General features: G+C 41.0%; 1 protein-coding gene across 6 annotated transcripts in view, besides 2 other annotated features; it reads right to left on the reverse strand.

The window, feature by feature from the left end:
• Cngl (Cyclic nucleotide-gated ion channel-like) overlaps window positions 1–25,663 on the reverse strand; it is a 55,215-nt gene that overhangs the window by 6,993 nt on the left and 22,559 nt on the right. For 2 of the 6 annotated variants that reach the window (NM_001370020.1, NM_001272642.2), the window contains exons 3-16: window positions 17,802–18,073; window positions 10,554–10,598; window positions 7,649–7,784; window positions 7,238–7,441; window positions 6,183–6,290; window positions 5,926–6,066; window positions 5,711–5,863; window positions 5,428–5,558; window positions 4,614–4,767; window positions 4,145–4,545; window positions 3,684–4,025; window positions 3,369–3,588; window positions 1,955–2,077; window positions 32–1,425 (exon numbers count right to left, since the gene is read on the reverse strand). In NM_001370020.1, coding sequence (NP_001356908.1) covers window positions 32–1,425; window positions 1,955–2,077; window positions 3,369–3,588; window positions 3,684–4,025; window positions 4,145–4,545; window positions 4,614–4,767; window positions 5,428–5,558; window positions 5,711–5,863; window positions 5,926–6,066; window positions 6,183–6,290; window positions 7,238–7,441; window positions 7,649–7,784; window positions 10,554–10,598; window positions 17,802–18,073 — 3,824 coding nt within the window. Of the gene's footprint in view, window positions 1–31; window positions 1,426–1,954; window positions 2,162–3,368; window positions 3,589–3,683; window positions 4,026–4,144; window positions 4,546–4,613; window positions 4,768–5,232; window positions 5,317–5,427; window positions 5,559–5,710; window positions 5,864–5,925; window positions 6,067–6,182; window positions 6,291–7,237; window positions 7,442–7,648; window positions 7,785–10,553; window positions 10,599–12,702; window positions 15,544–17,801; window positions 18,074–25,663 lie in introns of those variants that run through there. The other 4 variants (NM_167441.5, NM_001258762.3, NM_001258761.3 and 1 more) reach the window with 4 other exon arrangements.
• Window positions 15,745–15,864: a mobile genetic element.
• Window positions 20,079–24,304: a mobile genetic element.

The following is a 25,663-nucleotide window of genomic DNA, read 5'->3' on the forward strand; positions in this document are numbered from 1 at the left end:
CTTCAAGAGCTTACTGTGCCTAGCCACGTACCCTTCCAAGGTCGGCTCCGCCGGCAGGCCCTGCCCCTTTTGGCTGGCACTGGAGTTGACCTTTGACCCCGTTCCCATTACCGCTCCCGCTCCCGTTCCCGTGCCCGGCCCCGCCTCCTCCTGCTGACCACCGCCCATCTGGAGTTTCTTGAGTATGCTCTTCAGCTTGCGCCGCTCCATGGTCTCATTCGATTCGGGACTGAGTGGCAGGGGTACGTATTGCAATTGCCTGGAGTTGCTATCCGATGCGGATGCGGATGCGGAGGCGGATGCCGATGCAGAGGCGGAAGTATTGGTGGATATCGAGGTGGAGCTGGTGGTTGATTCGTACGTGCTGAGGAACTGCGAGTAGATGCCGGAAGTGTCGCTATAACATCGATACAAGGACTCCGTTATGGGCACCTTGCTATCCGGCCCGGACTTGGAGCAGTCGAGGCTAAAGCTACGGGTTTGCAATGCCCGCTCCAGTTCCGCAAGCTTCTGGCGCTCATTGAGGATCTTCAATCGCTTGACAAACGGCAGTCCGCAGTATTCCGGCGACAGATCGAACACGCTTTGGTAGAGCTTCCTCCGTCCATTGCCGCCCAGTTCGGTCAGTTCGCCGTCGGGCAAGTGCTGTTCCGGCTTCTGGAGACGCAAGCAATCACGCTTTGCACTCGCCGTCACCTGGTTCACCTGGCTGGTCGTGGAGCCGTTGGTGCACGTGGAGCTTGGCCCCTGAAGCTGTCCGTGCTGGTGGTGGCCATGATGATGGTGATGGTGGTGTCCATGACGCGGTGATCTCGAACTACTTCTGGCGCTATGGTGACGTGGTCGCGTATGCGACTCCATCTGCTGCGGTATGTTGCTCAGCGAGTAGTTCTTCAGCGGTGAGGCCAGATCATCCGGCGAACAGTTGGTTAAGCTCGTGTAGCTGGAGGACATCAGGGTGGCCAGTTTCAGCTTGGACCACGGTTTGATGGGCGTGCCATCGGTGTCGGTGTCGGATTGCAGCGGCGTAGCCATCCGATGGCTTTGAGGTTTGACTACCCTCTTCGATATGGTGGCAATGCCGGAACTAGAACCAGATCCCAAACCCAATCCGGCTGCGGCGACGGGATCCTCGGATGTAGCGTGCTTGGCCACCAGAGCCAGTGACTTGGGTGGCTCCTTCTTGGCTATGGCTCCCGTGCTTGGACCCGGTGAACTGCTGGCTCCTCCGCCGCCACCCTGCATCTGCTGGATCTTCTGCTTGAAGGACACCTTCATGATGGGCTTGATCTGGGCCACCGTCAGCGATTGTCCCGGCGCCGAGATGCCGATGGCTCCGCCATTTGGGCCAGGATGCGATGCACCTGCCTGGCTGGCAGCGAAATGCGAATCAATTTTGCTGCTAATGTTGGGCGGTGTGTTGACCTAAGTGATTTCATCGGGTTAGGTGCACGTTTAGGGAAAGAGAGATGTTTGGGCATATTAATAGAATAGGTACAGGGTCAATCAATGATGCTTACTCTCATGCTCCTGTTACTGAAACATATGTTTCAACTAACAGGAGCATGAGAAACTTAACGTGAAACTTAACCGGCACTGTAACCTTAACATATAATTGGCTTTTTGTTATTTCATATGAACTGGTTGATGACCATTCGTCGTACTCAGATCTGAGTTGTATAAGAAATCTAAGGATTCTTCTGATTCTAACTGTACATGAGCTTAACAGGAGTTTAATTTTTAACGCTGCGGTTAAAGTCTAACTTTTAAAGGCTAAGCATGAAGTGAGTTCTTTAAGACATATTGCCTCAATGTAGGTAGGAAAAAGTGAAGGACTTGCTTCTTTAGCGATGCTTTCTAGATCTATAGGTTCTGTATGCTATATCTGGTTATATATATTTTTTGTATTTTTATGTCTTTATTTTTATTAATTTTTTTTTTTTTTTTGCTTTACCATGACGACGCCGGGTTCGGCGGCGTTTGCCTGCGGCTCATTCTTAATTTTCAACTGCTGGAGTCGCTGGATCAGGGGAAAGCCTTCGCTGAACTCGCGTTCGGGCTCCTCCTGGATCGATTCCTGCGGCGATAACGTACACGTTACATGTGAGTGAGGTGGAGATTTCTGTGGTGGTGTGGACTTAACAGCTCGCTCTTCGCGATCCTAGTGCAAGACACATAAAGACACATACAAAACTACTGTTTAGGAGCTGGGGATAATTACATACAACACGAATTTATCTGGATCGGGCGTTAATCATTTCGAAAGCTAAACCAAAATCAAATGATAAATGCAAACGAACTCATGACTTAAGTGGGCAATGTCAGCGATGGTGTATCTTTGATTTTTATTATTTTTTTATTCTCTGTATTTGCTTGTTTGTTTCATCTGTAAATCAAAAGTATATATGTACTTGTTTACTAAGCGAAAGCAGGGGGACTATTGAAAGCATCTAGATAAGCTCTCGAGTTGTTTTTACAAAGATTTACAGAGCACAGGCGACCTTTGTAGACTATTCTAGAATATCTTTTCGTAAAAATTAGAGATTAGTGGTAAAAATTTATTTTTTTTTACTTCAAAGTTTGCCAATTCATTTGGAAATTATTTAAATACGGACCACTTTTCAAAGTGTAAGTATTTATTATTTTCTTAAATTTCCTAAAAATTGGAAATTAGATTGTCCTGCTCCAGTTTTATATAATGTGATCTGTATAGTAGCTTGCTATTAGATATATATTTAGCACGAATTGCGTTACGTGCTCGATTGCATTAATTAAGATCTTTGAAACTAGCACATTTATCTTGGGTGGATTTATCTGAAGGTGCACTAACAACTTGTACAAACTGCATTACATTATGGAGTCGAAACATTGTACACATATGCAAGTGTGGGTGGTTGGGTGATTGGGTGGCTTGTGGGTGGTGGTGGGACTATAAGTAATCGGTATCTCAGATACAACAGGCTTCAGACCGTTTTCCATTAGGCTGTTTGTGTTTTTGTGGGCGTGTTGGTTTGTTTTTCCATTTGTCAAGCTCTTCATTCAACGCTCTGTTTGTCTGCTTGTGGCGAAAAACCATTTAAAGCCTTGTGGGTGGCATGTGGGTGTGGGAGTGGGCTGGTGTGGGCGTGGGCGTGGTGACTCTTGGTGACTCTGGATGGGTGTGGAAAACCAAGTCGAGCAAAAGGTGAAGTGGGTGAGTGAATGAAATGAAAGTGAAACGAAAAATAACAAAAAACCAAAAGAGCTGTGTGGTTTCCGGTGACTCGGTGGTTGTAACTGTGGCTGTGGCTGTGTGGCTTCTGGCCGCAGGTGGGTGGCGATGTCGATGCGACTGGAATGGCTTCCAATCCCTGGCCTGGCCAACTCACCTGCTTCTCCTTGAGGAGCCGGAGGCGCTGCAGCAATGGCAGTCCCGCCCCAATCGGACTGGGCGTCTTGTCGTGCAACTCGTCCTTGGCCTCGGCGCTATCCGCATCCTTTTCGTCCGATCGAACGCGTGACATGCGCTTCAGCAGGATCTTGCTGCCGCGCGGCGAGGTGTTGTGCAGTGGCTGCATCTCCAAGGATTCATCGCTTTTGCGCGAAGTCCTGGGGGAGAATAATGCATAATTTCCATTTGAAATTTAAGCATTGCGAACATTTTCCCACACTTTAAGCCAATTTAAAAGTACTCTTGTACTTACCTGGACTTCTTCAGCACGTTGCGGAATCCCTTGACGTCGTGCTTCAGCTTGTCCACGATCTTCTTGGAGGCACTGTTCTCGCTGCTGTCGCTCTGGTGCACCTGACCCTGGTGATGGCTCTGATGGTGGTGCGGATGAGCTGCCGCATAGGCGGCCGCCTCCTTGTCACTCTGCGCCTTGGCGTACTTTTTGTTCACGCAACGCACCTCCATTAGCCGCTTGCGGCCCAGGGTCTGCAGAATCTCCTGGGCATCGGGGTAGTCCTTCATGGCCGCCAGGACATCCTCGCGGGACAGAGAGAAGAGCTCCGAGTAGCCCACGGAGCGCACATCCGCTGTGCGTCTGCAAAAGTACGCAATGAATAAGTAAAACTCTTGCTTCTACTGCAACTCAGTAAGTTAGTTAGGCATTGGGTATGCTTTTTTTTCCCCCCATTTCAAGGTCCTCCCGCCCCCACTCACTTGTTAAGCCCGTCCAGATTGAGGATGCCGATTTCGCCAAAAAAATCGCCAGCCTTCATGGTGGTTAGGACCTTGCCCGTCTCGCTCAGCACCTCCAGAATGCCATCGGCAATGATGAACATCTCGCGGGCCACCTCGCCCTTACGGCAAATGGAGTCGCCCGGCGTAAAGATGTAGGCCTTCATCTTGAGCACGAGATCGTGAAGGAACTCGGGCTGGCACTCTTGGAATATGGTCACCTTCTTCAGAACGCTCAGGTTGACATGTAAGGCCAATTCGGTTTTCAGCTTGTCGGGCAGGAGGCCCAGTGCGGTATTGATGTCACCGCCACCCTGTATCCTGCCGCGGGACCAGCTATAGTCGTACCATCGCAGCACGCGCCGCTTCATCCCTCCGGGCACCTAAAGGGATTGGCCCGGATCAGGCGGCACATTAGTTGGACTGACGATGGTGATGGCGACAAACTCACCTTGTGGTGCCGCATATAGGTCTTGGCCCCATCCAGAAGGCGCTCGAACTCCAGGCGATTCGCATTTCGGTTCGTTATCACATTGCCCACTTGGCCCACAATGGTGGCGAAGATAAAAACACCAATCAAATAGCTAACGATCGTAAAAATATATCTGCGAAGGAGCAATTCAGGGAGTGGCAATCAATTAGCAGGGCACATATAATCCAAACTCGTGGCGGAGAGAAAGAGGGTGGCTCAATGAATTTAGCTTTATAATAGTATTAAAAAGTTTCATGCCACTCATTTTCACTTTGCCGTGAAGAAGCACTTTTTAGCAAGCTCAATCAAAGTTTTCGAAAGCTTGAGATTATGTTAAATAAACTATTTGAAATTGCAGATAAATTTGGTAGACAAATATCAATGGAACTGTTCAAGGCTGTCGCACGCTTTCGAAAACTTTGATGCCCAATGCTCATTTCGTGGCAATATGCAACAGATATATTTAAATATTAGAAAATTATAAACACCAAGGCAGACGAATCGGTGGACAGCCCCCAAACAAGTTGCATGATATTCGCTGAATTTGATTGACCTTGCTTGCTAATGTATCAAAGTTGAATATTGATAATGATCGTACCCATAGCTAGAGCCAAATTGAAGTAGGCGCGATTTAATGCCACGACGCGGAATTGATCGTGGGCCGTCCACCGAAAAGTTCGGTCTGATTGGTGAAATCGTTAGTTGAAAGTAAGAACAGAAACCCAACCAATTTGCCATATTCATTTCGATATTTGCACATATATATACTATGTCTTTAGTAATTCCTACTCACTCTGCATTCGTTTCGGGTGTGGGCAGGTCCCCAATGGTCGTCAGTGTCAGGGTCGACCAGTACAGGCTGCCCAGATACTTTCGCGTTAGGGTGGCATAGTCCCCGGGTCGATACGGATACACCCAGTCGCCCTAAGATATATGTTTCAGGATAAATCAAGGATATTTATGATTCACAAGTTCATTCATTCAATTCGTTCAAAGTTGAGTAGTGCAAATATTTAAATTTACAAAACAATTATATAATTTATTTTGTTTAGTTATTTTATAACTTTTGTACGCACCTGAAAGCCCTCCGCCTCGGAGAGTAAAAAATAGAAACAACCGAACCAGTGTGCCAGTATTAACAGGATATGAATTAGGTTAACAACACGCCATAAATTTGGCCAAACTGTTCTACTTTCTACGATGTAATAAAATCTCACAGATCGATAAACCTGCAAAAGCCAGTCAAATTAGTACGCACATTAATAATGCTCAACATCGACGATTAACTGACTTTAAAAAAGCGCGTAAAACGCAAGAGCGGATGTGTGCCCATCTTGAGCTGCAGCAAATCCAATGGTATCAGCGCTATCATATCGAAGATAAAGTCGCGCGAGTGAACGTAGTGACAGGCCAGCTTCCTGTCGTCGTATACCTAGAATGCATGCAGATGATCATTTAAATGCTTCCAAGTCTCAAGATTTCAAGGTTTCAAGATGCCAAGATTCCAAGGCTCCAAGGTTCCAAGGCTCCGATCATCGGGATACTCACCATTAGGCCCTGCTCCAGATAGCCTGTGCGTAATTGAACTATTATATCTAGGATAAATACAACATCTGTCATCGAATCGCAGATGAGCCAAAACGTGGGCACAGATTGCTAGCCAAAAATATTTGCAGCAGCAAGTACACAGAGCAAAATGGCGAGTTAGTTACACATGGTTCTTAAGTCTATGTATATCACTAAGGTTATACAAATCAACAGAGTAAATAAAAATAGCTACGAGCCCTCGAAACTTTTGTAAGCTAAAACCAATGTTGGTTGTTAAACTGGTAATTGATCTATGATCTAATTTGAAGCCATCAAAATAGCTCGGAGCCACGAAACTTTTGCAAAATAAAATCAATACTAGTAGTTACGCTGCAATTGTTTTCTGTGCATAACACAGTAGAAAGTCGCATTAAGTGCAAAAGGGCCATTCTACGGGCCGTCTGTGCGCCTATTTTTATGGCCAGGTCAAGGGCAATTAAAATGGGGAATGCAGTTGACAATTGCAAATGTGCGGGCTTAAAACAGGATGAGGTTTTGTGGCCGGGTTAAAGGTCAACATAGTCGACTTTTGTTTGCCCGACCGTAGCCAGTTCTAATCTGATGACAAACACCAGCTAACTGGGCCATAAACAAACATTTGCATAAGCCAAACTGCGTGTCTTATAATTGAGCCATTACAAGGCAAAGAACGGGAGCAAACAGATAAAAAGGTGGATAAGTATTTTTTTCGGACAAGTTACCGATACACAGATGCTCTTTCCCCCTCTCATTTTACCACTTTGCTTTCCCAGGCAACGTGCCTCGTCCGAAGTGGCGGTCATTATATGCGCCACGGATACCCAACTTCCATTACAACCAACTCTTTTGGGTATAATGACAAAAGGGTGTCGCCTAACACAAAGGACGAACAAAGGCCTATCCGCAGTCTTTTCAAGGGCAAATGGGAAGTGGTAAACGGAAAGTGACAGGTGTACACACCCAAGATAAACAGAAAAGAAAAAAAAAAATAGAGAAAACGAGAGAATAATAAAGAAAACTAGGTGGGGAAAACTCACCTGCAGTTCAGGAAAGCTCTGCCTCACAATTAGGGTCCATAGATTATATAGAACACATACAGTTAACATCATTAACCAATAGAAGTAAAAATTTTCATCTGGATTAACAACGGATCGTCGTTTCTGCAGATAGCGTCGCCGTCGTTTAACACTCTTGTCGACGTCACCAGAGGCACTTTCTGAACCCGTATCTTCAACAGTTTCCTATTATTGATAATAAAGTATACATATTGTTATTAATATATCAGAATTATATCCATAAACAATGCCCAAAAAAATGTTGTGCAAATTGATTTTCCGACTACATACATTTTGTTGCATCCTTTTAAACAGTTTCATAATAAATTTCAAAGCCCTAGCATTATTTTTCTTTACATTTTGCCTATGAATAGTGACAAATATATAAATTACCTGTGTTTCGGGTATCTGTCTAGTCGAGAAACGCTTCAGGAAGGAGTCTTCGCGCTTGAGCGGTGGTTTCTTCTGTATCGCCGATGAGATCTGCACGGTGGTGCGTAGCTTCATCCAGCGTTGGTTCGATCGTGTCCTGTTTTTTTTTTGTTTGTTTTTTTTTTTGGCACATGGAAGATGGAAATCAATTAGTTGCGGATATTCAGAGAACCTATTTCGCAAAGGGATTGTCTCACACAACGAACTACGGTAGCTAAAGTAGACTAAAGTTTGGGGGGACTTAAGGAGGTTTTAAGGGGAGCGCAACTAAAAAGATCATTCCAGTAAAGCGTGCGCTCACGTTACTCGGGTGCTATTTATTTATTTATTTATTTCATTTCATAGAACGTAATCGCTTACGCAACACGAAAGATCAAACACTTACGCTAGTTGGTGATGACGGAGAAGTATGGCTACGGGTTACTGGTTACGGGTTACGGGTTACATAGTACGGATTACGGCTATGGTTACGCATACTTAGTGGCAAGGCAAACATTCATGGGAGAACCCAAAAGACCGTAACGCAAACGCACGCAACGGTAACGGTAACGCTAATATTAAGGTGGAACGGAAACGGAAACGCACAACGAAACACGAGGGAAATAGAGAGAGAGAGATAAATAGATGAGGTCTCTTTGTGCATGCAAAATACATATACATACATATACATACATATATAGGGCTATAGTTCTAGAATCTAGATAACTGACTACGAGCGAGAAAGCGAGATGTGTTCGAGTCGCAAACGAAATCAACTCAAATGAAATCGAATCGAATTGAATCAAATGTAATCAAACGAAATAACAATCATAGGCGTTATGCAATCGACAACAAATGTGGAAAATTGCAATTGGAAAACAATTTAGGGGCAGCAGTAGAGCATCGCAGCGAGACAGAGACAGACAGAGCGAAACAGACAGAGTGAAAGAGGGGGGAGAGAGATAGATGTGGTGGTTAGTGAGGAGAGGAAAGTGGAAGTGGCGTTCAAGTGGCCAAGAAATTTCCACCATCGATAAAAATAGCTCTTGGCCTCGGGCGAAAAGTGTTAAATTGTCTGCCAGGTGAGCTTTTCTCGACTGAAACTGAAAAGTTTCTCACAATTAAAAAGAAATTAAAAGAACCGAAAAGTACGTTTTCTCCGGCAATCCGAAGCTTTGGGTACTCTTGCAAAACTTGATAGAATATATAATTTATTTAAATCTGTTTCGCAACATTTTGAGCACTTGCTGTACCAGTGCCATCACATGCCTTTCGCTCTCAGTTCGTATATGTACATATTTTATGGCAGATTAATATACCTCAAGCTTGCAATAATGTGGGCAATGAATGAAATCCATTTGTAGGTGTGCAAAAGTATGCAGTGAAAAATGCTTCAAGAAGCTCAAGCGGACAATTGAAATTTAAAAATAGCATTGCATACTCTTAGGCAGCCAAACAAGTGATACGAAAACAGTAGCCAGTAGCATTTATGTGCTCGTGTTGAGCTCTGGAAACCTACATTAATCACGTTTAAAGTCCTGAAATCATTTATAAAGCTTAAAGAGCTGAATTCGGTAAGCTGAGGCGTCATCAATCAATAACGATTGTTGAAAACGGACGGACTGACGATGAAGGTGAAATTTGGCATTATTTTTTTATTACATTCAGTTTTGCAACAGCATAGCTACACACTACGAGTATATACGAACTCGATCTAGGGGACTATCGTACGACTACGTGTAGGTGGAATTTCTGGAGAGGATGTTCGGGGAAAGGGATCAGGTTTTACCACTTTAAACTTTTGCTCAAGCCGCTCAGGGTCGCCATTCAATCGTCTGTTCTGCTATAGCATCTAGTACTAGGTGTTTATTTGCATGATGTACACAATGGATGTGGCTATATATATATATATATATATACATTGCTTATGTACAATTCGATTTTGGGGATGTTGCTGATGCGTTAATTGATTTTGGTTGGGCTTAATTTATGCACAATTATTATTTGCATTCAGCATATCAAATGCCAGGCTACGGGATAAATGTTTTGTATTTTGTTTGGTACTTTGTTTTTTTTTATAGTTTAGGGTTTGCTTGGTTTTAATTTCGGTTTTTCTTTTTCGGTTTTTTTTTTTTTGTTTATTTTGATTTAGCTAGTTTCATTGGTCTATTTACAGCGGTGGCTAAATTATTACGCATACGTCGTGTGGTACACGATGAGGTACGAAAAACGAAAGCGATTTGGTAGCAATGCAGTTAGCTAAACGAAAGACAAATCAAAGGAAAACAATGATAGCTATAGGTGTGGTTGCCGTCAGTGTGGGTGTATAGGTGTGGGTGTGGATGTGGGTGTATAGGTGTGTTTATGTCTGTTCACTGGATGTTTGGGTGGGTGTCGCCCTACGAAGTGTTGTGGCTTTTTACAGGGTATCACTGCTGCCGAATCTTCGGCCCAAAGTCTGTGTGGTTGTGGTGGTGTTGGTGGGGTTGTTGTGGAGCTGCGGTCTTGGAAACTCCGCACTTCGCAAAACGCCAAAACCCTACTCTATTGTTTATATGTACTATATATGTATGTAGTTGCTTCTAACTATATGCTATATGTGTCTTGCTGTTTTTTGCGGCCTATTCAAATGCAAAGCGCGCACATGCCGATCATTGTCATTATCATCATCAATAACAGCATGACCATCATCATCATAATCACAATCATAATCAAATCAAAAGCAGAACAAAGCTATGCTTATGTGTTTGTTTGTGTGAGTGTAAGTGTGCGTGTCATCTGTTTCTTTGTGGCCTGTGTGTGTGTGTGTGTGTGTGTTCGGTGTTTGCGTATTGGTGTGCAGAGACAAAACCGAGAAATCATAAGGAACGCAAGAGAATAAACTTACCAATCGGAATCTGGATCTGAAGCTCCATCTCCGATACGCGATTTCCTAAACGAGTTTCGAAAGTATTTCATTTTCTTTTTGTTTCTTGCTGTTTCTTTTGTACTTTTATTTCTGTTCATTATTTTTGGTTGTTGTTTAACATATTATCGTTTGGTATTCATTTTGTATTGTAATGTTTTTCAAGGAGGCAATAGTAAAGAGAATTCGATAGAAATAGATTTGGCAAAAAGTCCAATAGACAGAGACAGAGACAGAGAGAGGAAGTAAGCGAGAGGGGCGGTGTGGGTGAGAGAGAGAGAGAGAGACGCAGGAACACACAGATATGGAGGCACACACACACATACACATATAGATATGCATGGAACTGGGTGATACGGGCTCCCTTTTAACCCATCACTGTCCATCCCAAGCCAAGCGGAAAAAAGGCTTGCTGCACGATAAGATTGCCCCGCTCTATAGTCTCTATATACCAAATATAATACCTACACACAGTGGCGCCCGCAGGAATTTGTCAAAAAAAGGAGTTTGAGTTAATGTACTCAAGTTTGTTATAATTCATTTCAAAATTGTTACTCAACAATAGCTAACCCTTCTAATGATTAAGAAACCTGCATAATTTTATAAAATATTTAATATTTTCAGTTTGAATCCCATTTCTAACCTTTAATCAATAGACTCATTTATTTGTAACCCCAAAAACCAAGAGCCCCCTTCTAATGGGCCATTGAATATATGTATGTATAGTGATGCGTGGACGTGTGTGCGTACATATATCTGCGGATGACCCCATTGTTGTTTTTGGGGTCAGCTGAACCATTTGTGGACTTTCGATTTAATATAAATTGAGAATGAGCTTGTTAGTTTTGGCGCTTGCCAATTTCCCCGTTTCTCGACTGGATCCGTTTCGATTCGATTCCATGCCATTCGAGTCGTTGTGATGCGATTCGGGTTGGGAATCGGGTTCGAAAAGGTTAAAGAGCTGGGCTCGGTATTAAATGGCATTCTTTATTGCACCACAAATCATCCAGCGAAATGTTAAAGGACTCTAGTGTTTGTCCAACGTGCGCGCCTGTGTGTGAGTGTGTGCACGTGTGTACATACATATGTGTGTTTGTTAACCCATATGTGGTTGGCTAAAAGTGTTATTGTTTAATGGCTGCATGATGTCCGATTTGGGGCCGCCTCGGGTTAACCGGCGATTCGGTTGGTTCCTAAGCCGGATTTCAATTAACGCCTCTGCCTCGATTCTCGGTTCAGAGTTCCCTGCTTTTGGTCTCTGGTTTGGTTTTCAGTTTTCGGTTCTCGTTTCTCGTTTCCCGCTTCCCTGTTCTCGGTTATCGGTTTTTGTGGCCATCAACCCGCAGGCCGTGACCGCTTGGAACGCTAAACCATTGCGTTCGGTTCGCCACTTGACTGACTGGGCGCACATGGCGGATGAAATAAGAATTGAGAAATTGCGTCGAGTCATTTGGCCAACGTTCTCCAGTTCACCGCCCTCCCTCCCCCCACGGCAACGCTCTTTCTCAAAACAACACCCCTTACCATTACCACTGATGCCTGATGGGGATAAATTTATAACCGCCTGGGGACACTTGGCACCCCACAAAAGTATGCTACACTTTTCGCCAGCCAGCTGGATTTTAAAACGTGTCAGGATGTCACGGAAATCTAAGGATGCGCTCAAAGTAATTGTGGACAGAAAGTTCTTATATACATAAATCAAGTTGTGAATGATACTCTTTTAACATTTCCGCCATTATGAACGGACTATGAATTTAAAGGTATTTACTAAATTTTAAATTTGCATAATAAATATTTTCTTGATGGTTTATTAAATTGTTTTATTTATTATGCATCAAAAGTCTATTATATAATATTATTAACTCTTATGCATAGGCAATATAAATCTAAAGTGACTAGCGTTAAGCATTAATCTCGCATTCTTTTTTTCCAATTAATGTGTTATTTCTGCAATAAATTTGATAAAAGAACGGAAATTATTCTCGCAAATAACTTGATAAAAACTCACATAAAACTGCTGTGCAAAAATTTTAAACCCACCGACAGACATTTCCGTGACACTTAAACCAAACTCCTGCTCGTAAATTTCCCGACTACAATTTCTTTCTTTTTTCCTTCATTTTTTTTTGCCAGCGAGCGTGTAGATGGCTTATTAGCCATGGCTAATACCCCAATTATTTGGGTCATCCCAGTTAATGAGCAACTTGGGCTGCTGACAATGCAATAAAGACGAAAATATCGGACGACGCCACCGGATGTGAGCCGCATTTCAAGTGCTTGCAAATCAAAACACAATTGCCGGAATCGAACAAATGAATTTGATTGCGAATCAAAGTTGCTTGTAAGGGAATTACTTAAGCACACGACTACTAGGGAAACATACGGGGGGGTGGTGATATATATACATGTACATATGTATATAGGATGCCAGCTGCACGCCATTTCGTTGGCCAAAAAAACAAAAATACAGAGAAAAGTTAAAAAAAACTAGATGGTGACATCCGATCGGACCTGAAGGGCGCATAAATTCTAGGCTACCATTGAGTGTATTGTGTTCACTTGGCTTCTACATAAATTTGCAATTTTCTAAATTCAAATTCTTTGTAAGTTGTCAGTCAGAAGGCAATTTCCCATTTTGCATGCACAATGCCAAAGAGAATCTGGGTGGTTGGCGTACTTTGTGGCATTGGCACATGCATATAGGCGCAATGTGGTGCCCGTGTCAGTGGCGTAAGATGTCCTTTTCGAGGGGACTAATTATCAGGACTAATTACAAAGTTTCTTAAAATAACTTCTCAATGATTGATATACTCTTTAAATTAACTTGAGAAAAAACAGTTGGAATGTTCATTACATATCTATCAAGTGAGAATACAGTGTTGCAAAGAAAGTGGGTTTGAAGCCCCATGCCTACGTCACTGTATCTTCTTTCCGTGTTTGTTTGTGTGTGTGTGTGTGTGTATGTGTTGGTGTATTTGTGTCAAAAGTTCGCCTACATTGCAGTCAGCAGCTTAAACATATCGATTCAAACGCACACTGCCAAAAGCCACTTTAACTTTGGCTGTTTGCTGAGATTTTTCAAGCAAAAGTTCCCCTTACACCCTTGCGTATAAGCATGTGTGTGTTCGTCTGAGTGTGATTATGTGTGTGTGTGTGCTTAAGAGGGTGTGTGAGTGTGTGTAAGTGTGTGTGTCTGTTGGCATCAACTTGTTTAGCTAGGGCAAACTTTTTAAGTTGCCCTTTGCCAAAAATGAACCGAAACTAGAACAGAAAGTGGTAAAACGTATACCCAGCCAAGACACCTCTTTCCCTCATTTAGCTTGGCTACAGTGGCACCTCCCACTGCTCGACCACGCGTACATCTCTTATGCATATGGCTAATAAATGCAAAATCCCATCAAATGCTTTTCCACACTTATTAAATGAGTAAAGTCGTGCGAAGAAAGGGTGGGTCGGTCGTTTGCAAGTCGAAAGACTTGCAAAAGTTTTACAAGAAAACTTATTGAGGCTTAACTGTAGAGTGAGACATAGAGAGAGTGAGTGAGAGAGGGAACGTGGGTGAGGGGGGTGGCGATAGACACAGATCTGGAGCAGAGAGTGGGAGTGGGATAGATTTAGCGAACGAGCGAGCAGGCGATATTTGAGTTGAGTTTTAGTTGAGAGTTTAGTTGAGTTAAGAGAGGTCTGGCATTCGCTTACACATCAATGATATATGGGTTATATATTAGGTTACACATAGGTTCATACACTACGTTTTCGGATTAGTACGTTCTTAGAGCGAGAGAGTGAGAGCATGAGAGAAAGAGAGAGGGCGAGCGATCGATGAGCGTTAGTGAGTGGGTTAGTAAATATCGATTATCGAGGGGCGGATCGAGGACTTCGCTTTCAATGGTGATGGTGGTGAGGATAGCAAGAGTCAGGATTCTCTCTCGCACACACGCACACGCACGCAAAGAGAGTTTACACACACATAAATGGGTGCACAGAGAAAAAAAAAAGCTGCAACTCTCCAAATGGTCATCTAAATTTTAACATATTACAATTAATTTTCTAGACATTTTTCTGAACATTTATAAACTAACTCCAACATTATTTGAGATATGATCAAAAATATTACTATAAATATTTCTATCCCATTTCATCCCTTTCTATCCCGTATTATACATTAAAAAACGTCAATCTAATATTTTTGATTTTTACTACCTTTATAACTACTTTCAAAATTCTATGTACGTATACTTTTGTAACATCGAAAAGAATTTTAAAATATATATCTTACAGATGGGATAAAAGTATTGAATAATTTGAAAGTAACACAATTATTAATTATTATTCTAATTTTTGATATTTTTAAGATTATAGAATATTCTAAGCAGCTGATCTTTTGTAAATGACCAAATGTAGGTGATATTTTTTTCTCTGTGCAGTGGTTAGTTAGTTAACGCTAGCAAAACGCGGATACGCAATTACGGAACACTGAAAGTGGGACTTGTGGGTGGCAACGTTCCTCTTGATGCGCCGCAGGGAGCAGTAGTAGGCCATCACGGCTCGCAGGCTCTTCCACTTCGTTGTCTGCTGCTGGCCATTGGAGGCATTGGCAGTGGCGGCTGCGGATGCGGATGCCGAGGAGGTGGCGAAGGCGCCACTCCGGGACTGATCCTCCGCTGCCACAAGCTCCTCGGGATGCTCGCTGATGAACGACGAGAGGGTCTTCATCGCTGGCAATGGCCTGGGACCCACCGGCGTGCTGGCGCTCTGGTCGGAGGACGGACTGTTCACATGGAGGCGCACCTGGCGCCGCTGACGGGCCTGGTGCGGATGCGGATACGGATGCGGATGCGTATGCGGATGTTGATGCGGTTGTGCCGGCGTCAGTATAAGTCTATCCCTCTCAGTATACCTTAAACTAGTGGTGGTGGGGCAGCCGCAGTGGTGCAGTTGCCCACTGGTTAGCGACGAGCTGCCGGATCTATATATATATATATGTTCATGATCCGATCGAGCGATGCGAGAAGTGGATACTCTGATTATAACATGCGAATTTGCGAAGGGGATCGACCCACGGCTGCCACTTTTTAATCAAATTATTTATAACAAATGTAGTTTAAATATCTATCTCTGTATATTTTTATACTCATTCTTGTTCAGGATCAATTAATCGATCTGCCCGTCTCATTTTATTCCAAAAAATCTATCGATATGGCAGAAAAACTATGAAATTTCGCTAGGTCGCACTAGGTAAGTAACGGGTATCTGATAGTCGGGAAACTCGACTACAGTATTCTCTCTTGTTTTTCTTTAATTTTATGATAAATGTTAAGCCATTTGTAATAAGGCAATATTTTTGACAAAGAAGTGTTTTTATGGTTGTAAGGGCAAGAATGTGGTTAAAATTTTGTAAAATTCAAAACAGCACGAGAACTCGGTGAAATGAAAGCGAATTGGATTACTTTAGAACTGTTTTTCGGGGGAATGTGACCCGGGTTATGCTCTTGATTAAATTGTTTGTCCTGGCGGCACATTAGCATTCTGGAAGTGGCAGCCGTGGCTCAGTGTGGTTGTGGTGGTTCATGGTTTCATGGTTTCGTTCTGGAGAGTGGCGCTGAGTGGATTCGTGTGCCAAAAGATTAGCTCCGCCCGGCGAGGGCCCATTAGGCCAAAGAGTTGTCAACTTCTGTCCCCCGGGAAGGCGGTTCGTCCTCTTACAACCGCCTTCCGTCTTCCGTCGCCTTTGTTTGCCTGGGTCGAGTTAATTAATGAAATCATGTACACACACATACACCCCGACAGCCTGACACTGTGACACTTCGACACACACACACACACACACACTTACATAGGCAGCAAGGACATGGGCAATCCCGGCTAATTGTCATTGCTAATTTCCTTTTTGCCACCACAATGGCACAATAAACACAAACAAAAGTTGAGTATGTGTGTGTGTGCGTGTGAGCGAGTGTGTCTGTCTGAGTGACAGCTCCATTCAACTGCAAAAGCAAGAAAAATTTGAAACCACAGTCTCAACATTTACTTGTAATCGACTGCCTGGACAGTGCGTTTCAAAACTGTAAGGCAAGCGTACGCTTCTCAGTTTTGTGTGCTGTAATAATAATTATAAAATTTGATTATTTCGATTGAAAATACAAGTATTCATTTAATCATTTTATCAATTTTGCTTGACTTAAACAAGCAGCTTAATAGCTTATGAAAATTTAGTAAGCTCTGTTCGCCGTACAGCAATGAAACGCAGTGTCCCTGTATCGAGCTTCTTTTTGTCTCATCTAAAACTCCTGATTTGATTAACCAAAACCCAAATTGGAAACTTTTGAAGTTCCATCCGCATTCGCATTCACATTCCCATTCAGATTTCAAATCCCATTTCACAATGCCAGGCCTTTGGTACCGACCGCAAGGATTCGCATGGACGTAGATGGATATTCGGGTGGCGAAGAAGGGGACGACTTGCTAATTGGTAATTTCATTTAATTGAATCGGGCTTATTGTTGCTGCTTTTCATTCTTTTGCATTCTGCTCGTCCTTGTCTTACGGATACGGATGCCAGTACGGATGTGATGTCGCTTACGGTTGATCAAATACAGAGTACAAAAAGCTGTCAAGGCGAGCGAAGCCCAACAAAGTATGCTACACATTTATCAATTACGCTTACGGCACGTGCCTATGTATATGTAGTTACTGCACGAGTATGGGTGTTGTGTGTTGCGTTGTGTAAGTGTAGTTGAGTGTTTTTTTTTTAGTGTGTCTATGTGTGTGTGTGTGTGTGGGCGAACTGCAGGACAAGCAGCGCCGGATTATGTTTATGTGTTTGGTAACAACTTGGCACGATTTGAATAAATCATCTTTGTTATGCTTCTTCTCGTTTTTTACCCTGCTTTCAACTTTTATTTTACACATGTCGGGGTGTGTGCACTGAGCGAAAAGTGCACCCTAAAATCGGGCTTTTGATACATTTCTAATGATAATTTTCTAATTAACTGACCTGCTCAACAACACTTAACTAAATGAAAGCAGCTATTATTTATGCAAGAAGCAAAGCAAGTTTACTTAAACGAAAATCCAATTTCCAATTCCTTACGCACAAAACACCCAATGCTTCAGTTCACTGCTCCCCGACTTTAGTTGCCATATTTTCGCTCAGTGCGTGGGTGTGGGTGTTCAATTGCTTGGTCAGTGTGTGTGTGCGTGTGTGGCTGTGCGAATCGAACTTACCGCTGGCTGGGACTCTTGCTGTCCGATGAGTGCGCCGCACTGTTGTTGTCGTCATCGCGGACCATCTTGTGGTGGTGCCGCTTGTGATAGCCACCGTCGCTGTGTCCGCCAGCACCACCGGATCCGCCGGCACCGCCTGCTCCGCCGCCTCCTCCGCCACCGGAGATACTGGTGCCCGTGGGACTGATGACATCCGTGTCGCTGTTGCAGTCGTGCACCTGACGGGCCACATCCTTGACAAACTTGCCCGCTTCGTGCTCGTGCGCTTCCATCTGCAAGGATGATAATTGGACGGATAAGTTGGATGGGCGGCATTAATTGGGCTTATTGCGATTACTGTGGCTGTACATGGGTATATATGTATGTATATAGATATCTCTATGCCGACACCCAAGTTGAGGTGCCTCATCAATCGCAATTGAGCGCATCTTAATTGCTAATTATGCAAATTCAACCCGAAACAGGGCCAAATGTCAATGATTGCAGTACAGCGGCGGGCAAGAAGGCAGCACCTCCGACATGCCCTTTATGGGAATTTCTACTGTTCTCTATACTAGCTTAATAAAAAATATAAACATTTAAGGAAATGATTTCCAACTTATGTTATGTTTTGCAGATATATTTAGTGACTGAGCTAAACTTAAGGTTTTCGCCGATAAATGTGTATATTTGGATGCTACTAGTGCGGCCACAGGTGTACATGTATGGCAGCAGCGTCGACATTCGAATCTGTAACTGCATCTGGCACTGAGCCTTTGCCATTTTGCCCACGGTGCATTTTAAATCGAATGATGTTGACGATAATAATTAAACTTTGATTTGATTGCCAGTGACACGAAAACTTGGCCAACTCGGAGCCTTCAGGTGGGCGAGAGTTTCCCGGGAAAACTGAACTGGGAAATGGATGGGTGTGGCCTTGTGGCGATTGAATTGGGTGGCGCGGAACCAGTCATGAGCTCTGAAAACTTTTGTCGAACGAGCTTTTAAAATTTAAATATTGCATTATTGAATCCACTACGAGTTGGTCGAATACTAAAATTGCCTTAAAGTCAATTTTTTATGCAGCGTCCACTTTTAGCACAACGGAGAATTTAATAAATTTTATTTAATTGTTAAACACTGCGCCACATTGCTGAATTGTCAAAAATGAATCAGTTTAATTGGCATCGCAAAAGTTAAACAAAACAAAGCTTTATCTGTTTATTGAAACGAAAATTATATCTAACTATAACCATGTTTAATTAATGTCATGTATAAAATATAATTGAGAACGAAACTCCATAGCAAATAGTTATGAAATCAAATAATCCTTGGAAAAAGGGAAATTCAATATGTACTTAAGTTGATGATGTTCTTGGAAATCATTTTAAAATTACATAAGCCTATTACCAAAATTCAATTAAATATGTTAAGCATGCTAATACCACAGAAATAAGTATTTACAGGTTGTGTGTTATTTAAAAAAAAAATCCTGTCCGTAATTTATTTAACACATCAAGCTTACGAAAAAAAACTCTATTAAATCGGATTAAAATCTTAATACCATAAAATTTGCTTATTAAAATCAAAGAAGAAATATTAATAAGCTGTCCATTAACCGTAAAAAATCGATGAGACTTAAAAACATTTCTAATCACAGCAGTTGCATAACAACGGCGAATATCAAACTCAATAGGAATTAAGCCAAGTGAAGCAAAGTGTTGTGCAAAAATCAATAGGAATTACCCAAGACTAATCACGACATCGCAATTTGCAGCCGCAATAGAATCGAATAAAACGATGTCGGGACCCTCAGCCACTTCGATGGGATCTGTGTCAGAAACCACTTGTTAGCCAAAGCCATTATTAATTTAACACCAATGGCCAAAAACCAACTTAAAGTGAGCTTCATTGGGCCAAGTTGGGGGCGTAAAGTACTTGTATAAGTACTCGAGTGCCGCAAAACTTGAAAGCTTCGATTTGACCATTGGGACAGATTGACGATGCTCGTGTCCATGCTCCGTATTCCGCATCCGCATCCGCATCCGTATCCGTATTTGTATTCGTATCCGTGTCCATACTCCGCATCCCGTACATTCGTGTGTGTGTATGGGTGGCTGCATGTCCGTGACAAAACTGGCTAATTCCAGTGGAGGGTTTCAATTTGGCCAACGGTCTAAATAGGGGAAACCGCATAACATATATCTAGCGGGATTTGTGCGCCGTTCCCACCAATTAGTTGACAAATCTGTTCAGTGCCGGATTAAGCTTCACTTGTGAGCCACCATTGCGATGACTACAGTCTTCGACTAGCTCTTGTCGAACGCGGATGTAAAATCTTCTATTCTCTCTGAGAACATTTTGGTGTACATTAAATATTTTCTGTTTTCTTCTTTAATTGTGATATTCGCAAAAAACTACAATCAAACGTTCAAGTGATGCAATTGGCGATGCTGAAGCATCTGCCGTTGAAAAAATGCGTACTAAAAGGAATAAACCACTAGTGGAGCGCCAGAACGAACGGGGCTCCAAGCAATTTACAAATTATTTTCGTCCACTACAAACTTTAGACGATGATAATGATGATAAACCTATTGAAACGGACACACTTGATGAAATAATAATCAAACCACCTCCTATAACATTAATTAAACAAAATACAAAATTTGTACACGAGCTAATGGCTAAAATTAAAACTGATGATTACTTTATTAAAACCATCTCAATTGGAATTAAAATATTTTTACCAAATATGGACTGTTTCAATGCAGCTTGTAACCAACTCAAGGAACATAACTGTGAGTTCTACACGTACGATACTAGATCAAACAAGCCATACAAAGCCATTTTATCCGGGCTGGATAAACTACCAATTGAAACTGTCAAATCCATGCTACAAAACCTAGGATTACAATGCACCGAAGTCAAAATTGTGGAAAAGAAAACTAAGTCTGATCATGAATTATTACTGTACATTGTTTATTTCGTAAACAAAAGTATCACAGTAAAGGAACTGCGCAAAAACTTTATGTATGTCAACCACACTAAAGTACGCTGGGAGTATAAAGTGAAATTGCAGAATAAAATTACTCAATGCTACAATTGCCAACTATTTGGACATGGATCAAATAATTGTTCAGTTAAAACATCATGTGCCCATTGTGCTGGATCACACCAGACTGCCGTATGTATGGACGTAAACAACAAAAAATGCGCTAACTGTAAAGGCGACCATCCATCGACAGAACTGACATGCCCATGCCGAATTTCTTATCTCAATTTACTTTCCAAACGCTCATCACAACGCATTGGAAGAAATAACTTGGAAGCTCATGGAATGAGGAATTCTAAGCAACACATCGCTCCATCTGCTCTCTTTGGAAATCAACCCCAGATCTCATTGCCTACTCAAACTAAGAGAGTGCAACAACTCAACTTTGGTAGCTATAGTAATGCACTCACCAATATTCATACTTTGCCTAATCCCAAAGCAAATATCACAAATGAAACTAATCTCTTTTCATGTGAAGAGATAAATTCTCTTTTGTCTGAATTAATAACAAGACTTAATGAATGCTCCAATAAGGGAGAGCAATTTCAAGTAATTTCTCAGTTAGCGATTAAGTATGTTTACACAAACAAATAATTTTATTGATAATTTGAATATTATGGCATGGAATGCTCGTGCCGTTAGAAACAAACGTATAGAACTGATCAAGTTCTTAGAAAATAATCACATTCACATAGCACTTATAAATGAAACGTGGCTGACTCATAGTGACCGTTTTAATATTCCCGAATACACTATATACAGAAATGACAGGAAGGAAAGTAGGGGAGGCGGCGTTGCCATTGCAGTTAGTAACACATTGATACATGAACAAATACCCTGCATTAAAAGTCATGTTATTGAAAATGTAGGTATACAAATCAACACTGACTCTAATTCCAGTCTAAAAATTTACTCTATTTACTTTGCTGGAAATACTTCAAAATGTATTCCTAGTTCATGTGATTTATCTTGGGACCATAATCATTTAAAAAGTTTGTATAGATCTGATCTCCTTAAGATCTCACAAATAAATGGAAATTTTCTAATTTGCGGGGACTTCAACTCGCGCCACAGAGCATGGAAGTGTACCCGAGCCAATGGTTGGGGCAAAATTCTCAATGAACTTTCAGATCTGGGAAAATTCAGTATTTTGTACCCTACGCAACCCACATATATTCCGCATAACCATAAAGCAAAAGCATCAACATTGGACCTATGCCTCACTAATATCCCTAACCAGCTGGCTAATCCAGCAGTAATGCAAGAGCTTTCCTCTGATCACCTACCAGTGGTTATTAAATACTCTACAAATTTTATGCGCAATGTAAAAACATATCCGATTTTGGGAAGGGCAAATTGGGCGCTTTTTAAGAGAATTATAAATGAAAGGCTGATGGTTGAAGAGGTGGTTGTCAACTGCTCACAGATATCGACTTTGGATATTGATAATTTAATCGGCTCTTTCACTAGAGTAATCAATTATGCCTTTCTAAAAGCAGTCCCTCATAAACCTATACATCACTCCAAGCTTACACTCCCTGTACATATAACTGAATTATTTAAAACAAGAAATATTATCCAAAGACAATGGTTTAGGTCACGTCATCCATTATTAAAATCAAGATGTGATCATTTAAATTACATCATACGAAAAGAGCTTTTCATTTATAATAATGCAAAATGGAACAATAAACTTCAAAAGCTGGATAAATGCAGCAAACCCTTTTGGAATATAACCAAAGCAATTAAAAAAAGAAAACAAATTGTTCCGTGTCTAAGTAAAGCTGATGAAATATACGCTTCTGGAAAAGAAAAAGCGAATATTCTTGCTGATGTCTTTCAACTGAAGCATAATCTGACACATTCATATTCAAACCAAAATACAATTGACCAAGTCAAAATATCTTTACAATCTATAGCTGAAACCCCAAACAACATCGCAGAAATTTGTAGAGTCACTTATCCAGAGGTTTTTTCAATTGTAAAAGCTCTCCATACTAGAAAATCTCCTGGAATTGATGGAATACCTAATATATCCTTGAAAAACCTTCCTACAAGCGCCATTAATCATATTGTTAACATTGCCAATCACTGTCTTCAGGCAGGCTATTTCCCACGGGATTGGAAGATAGCAAAAATAGTTCCAATTCTCAAACCAGGAAAACCTCCTGATAACCCTGAAAGCTACCGACCAATAAGCCTATTAAGCGGATTGTCCAAGATTTTGGAAAAATTAATTAAATTGAGATTGGTGAAATTTTTGGACATACACAACACACTACCAACGGTACAGTATGGTTTTAGAAATGGTCTAAATACCATACTGCCGACCTTAAAACTAAGAAATTATATTAAAGAAAGTATCCAATCCAAACAATCTGTAGGGCTGGTCACACTTGATATTGAGGCTGCATTTGATACTGTATGGCATGACGGACTGTTGCACAAACTAAAGATGATTGGAACTCCCATATACCTCATTAAAATAGTTCAAAATTTTTTGACACATCGATACTTTAGCGTTAATTTGAACAGTAGTCAATCTGCTAGACGAATTTTAAATGCAGGTGTGCCACAGGGTTCTGTCTTAGGACCTACATTGTTTAATATTTTTACACACGATATTCCACAAGCTACAAACTGTGTACTTTCACTGTTTGCTGACGACGCCGCTGTCTACAGTGCTGGTTTCTCGTACAGCGAGATAAATCAATCCATGCAGAGTTACTTAAATGAATTAGACATATATTACAAAAAATGGAAAATTAAAATTAACCCTAATAAAACGAATGCTATATTTTTTACAAAAAGAAGGAAACCTCGTTATCTTCCTGATAGACAGTTGCGAATACTAGACTCTCCAATACAATGGGTTGACAACATTCGATATTTGGGTATAATTTTTGATAAAAAACTAACATTTAAATACCACATCAACAACACAATTATGAAAGTTAATAAAATTATTTGCACACTGTACCCTCTAATAAATCGTAAATCTAAATTATCAATATCCAATAAGATCATAATTTTTAAAACAATTTTTAATCCAATATTAATGTATGGGTCACCTGTTTGGGGTAGATGTGCTCAAACTCATATCAAAAAACTTCAAATATGCCAAAACAAGCTGTTAAAATTAATAATGAACTTACCTTATTACACAAACACTAAGTACCTACATATAAAAGCAGGTGTACAAAAAGTTCAACAAAAAATACAATATTAACAATCTTTTGTTTCAAGTCTTAGTTTTTAAGTTAGTTGTAAGTCAATTAAGGTTTTTCTTCTCCCTTGTTTTCCTTAATAAATAATAAATATTGTTATACAAAAAACTAAAAACAGGTCAACTAGACATAATTAATAAATATTTCAGATGAAAGCCTTAGCTAAACACTGTAAATACCTAATTATACCATTAGCTTTAATGAAATGTACATATATATATAAGGGATAAAGCACAAATAAATAATAATAATAAAAATTGCGATGACTATTCTCGTGCGCACACCTGTGGCCACAATACTAGTGCCAGTTAGCAAAGTAAATAACTTTAATCGACGCGTATTAATTTTCCCACTTTGAAACGCCATTAATAATGGAATTAAGCTGATTTTCAGAGAATTCATAAATAGCGCGGAAATCCATCTCAGAGCTAAACAACTGATTCATTCAGACCGGAAAATCAGGATAAATAACTTTGTCCAAACATTTTAATTTAACGAAGGGCTTTTATTCATAACTTGCTTAAAAAATGGACATAAGGATAAAATACTAACCGCGCCCATCACTTTTTGACGGACTTTGTAAAATTAATTTTTGGCTATCATCCAAATTTGCGATAAATTTTAAAAACCTAGAATTTCCAAACTTAAGTGCAAGTTTAAAAACCAAAGAAACGACTTTTGGCAAAATGAAATATTCAAGTTCGGGTTTTTAGGTATAACTTGACTAAAAATGGTCCCACCGCTAAAATTATTACCGTTTTTTACTCCTAATTACCAATACTAAATATTCCTATCAGTTTTTGACGTACTTTGGAAAATTAATTTTTGACCAAATTTTCGCATTTTTTGTAAATTCATCCAAATTTGCAAAAAATGGCAAAAAATTAGAATTTGACTTTTTGAATACAGTTTGATTTGGAATTCAATTACAAGCTCAACGAGGTATTATATTCCACACTTGGATCATTATTTCAAAAGTTCTGACGAAAAAACCGATTTTTTTTTGCAGAAAATATGATTTTTGGGAAAAATTCAATTTTTACAATTGGTTTTTTTCGTATAACTTGGCTATAAATGGTCAGGCAGTTAAAAGACCAAACCAAATTTGGCTTTAGTCGAAAAACTCATTATATTTAAATAAGAATTGAAAATAAAGTGTTTTTTAAATCAGTTACGTTGTCTTGATTTCTTGAAAGTTCCTTTAATTATGTATTTGGTATTTTTCTGCCGCCTTAAGAGGATTTTCTTTGGAGCAACACCTATTCGAATGACCCCTGCTGTGCATATAGACTTTCGATCCGTGCCACCAGCAGCTGACGCCCGCGGACATGGCAATTAATTGCGCCACAAAACTTGATTGGAATTTATTGTGGTTCCGGGTTTGAGTACTGGAACTGGTATTTGGAATTTGTCGTATTTCGTATTTTGGGCGGCTGCTTTCAGATTCGAACTGTTAAGCTGCCGTTTCGAATTAAAAGGCCAAATAGTTTGTTTGGGCGGCGTTTTAATTAGCCAGTGACAAATCGGATGTATGATCAGGAATATATATGTTTTTTTTTTTCAAATTTCGTGAGCCAACTGGTTGCAGCGAACTCGAGTCTGTC

This window comes from Drosophila melanogaster, chromosome X (genome assembly GCF_000001215.4).
Source record: "Drosophila melanogaster chromosome X".
Lineage (NCBI taxonomy): Eukaryota > Metazoa > Arthropoda > Insecta > Diptera > Drosophilidae > Drosophila > Drosophila melanogaster.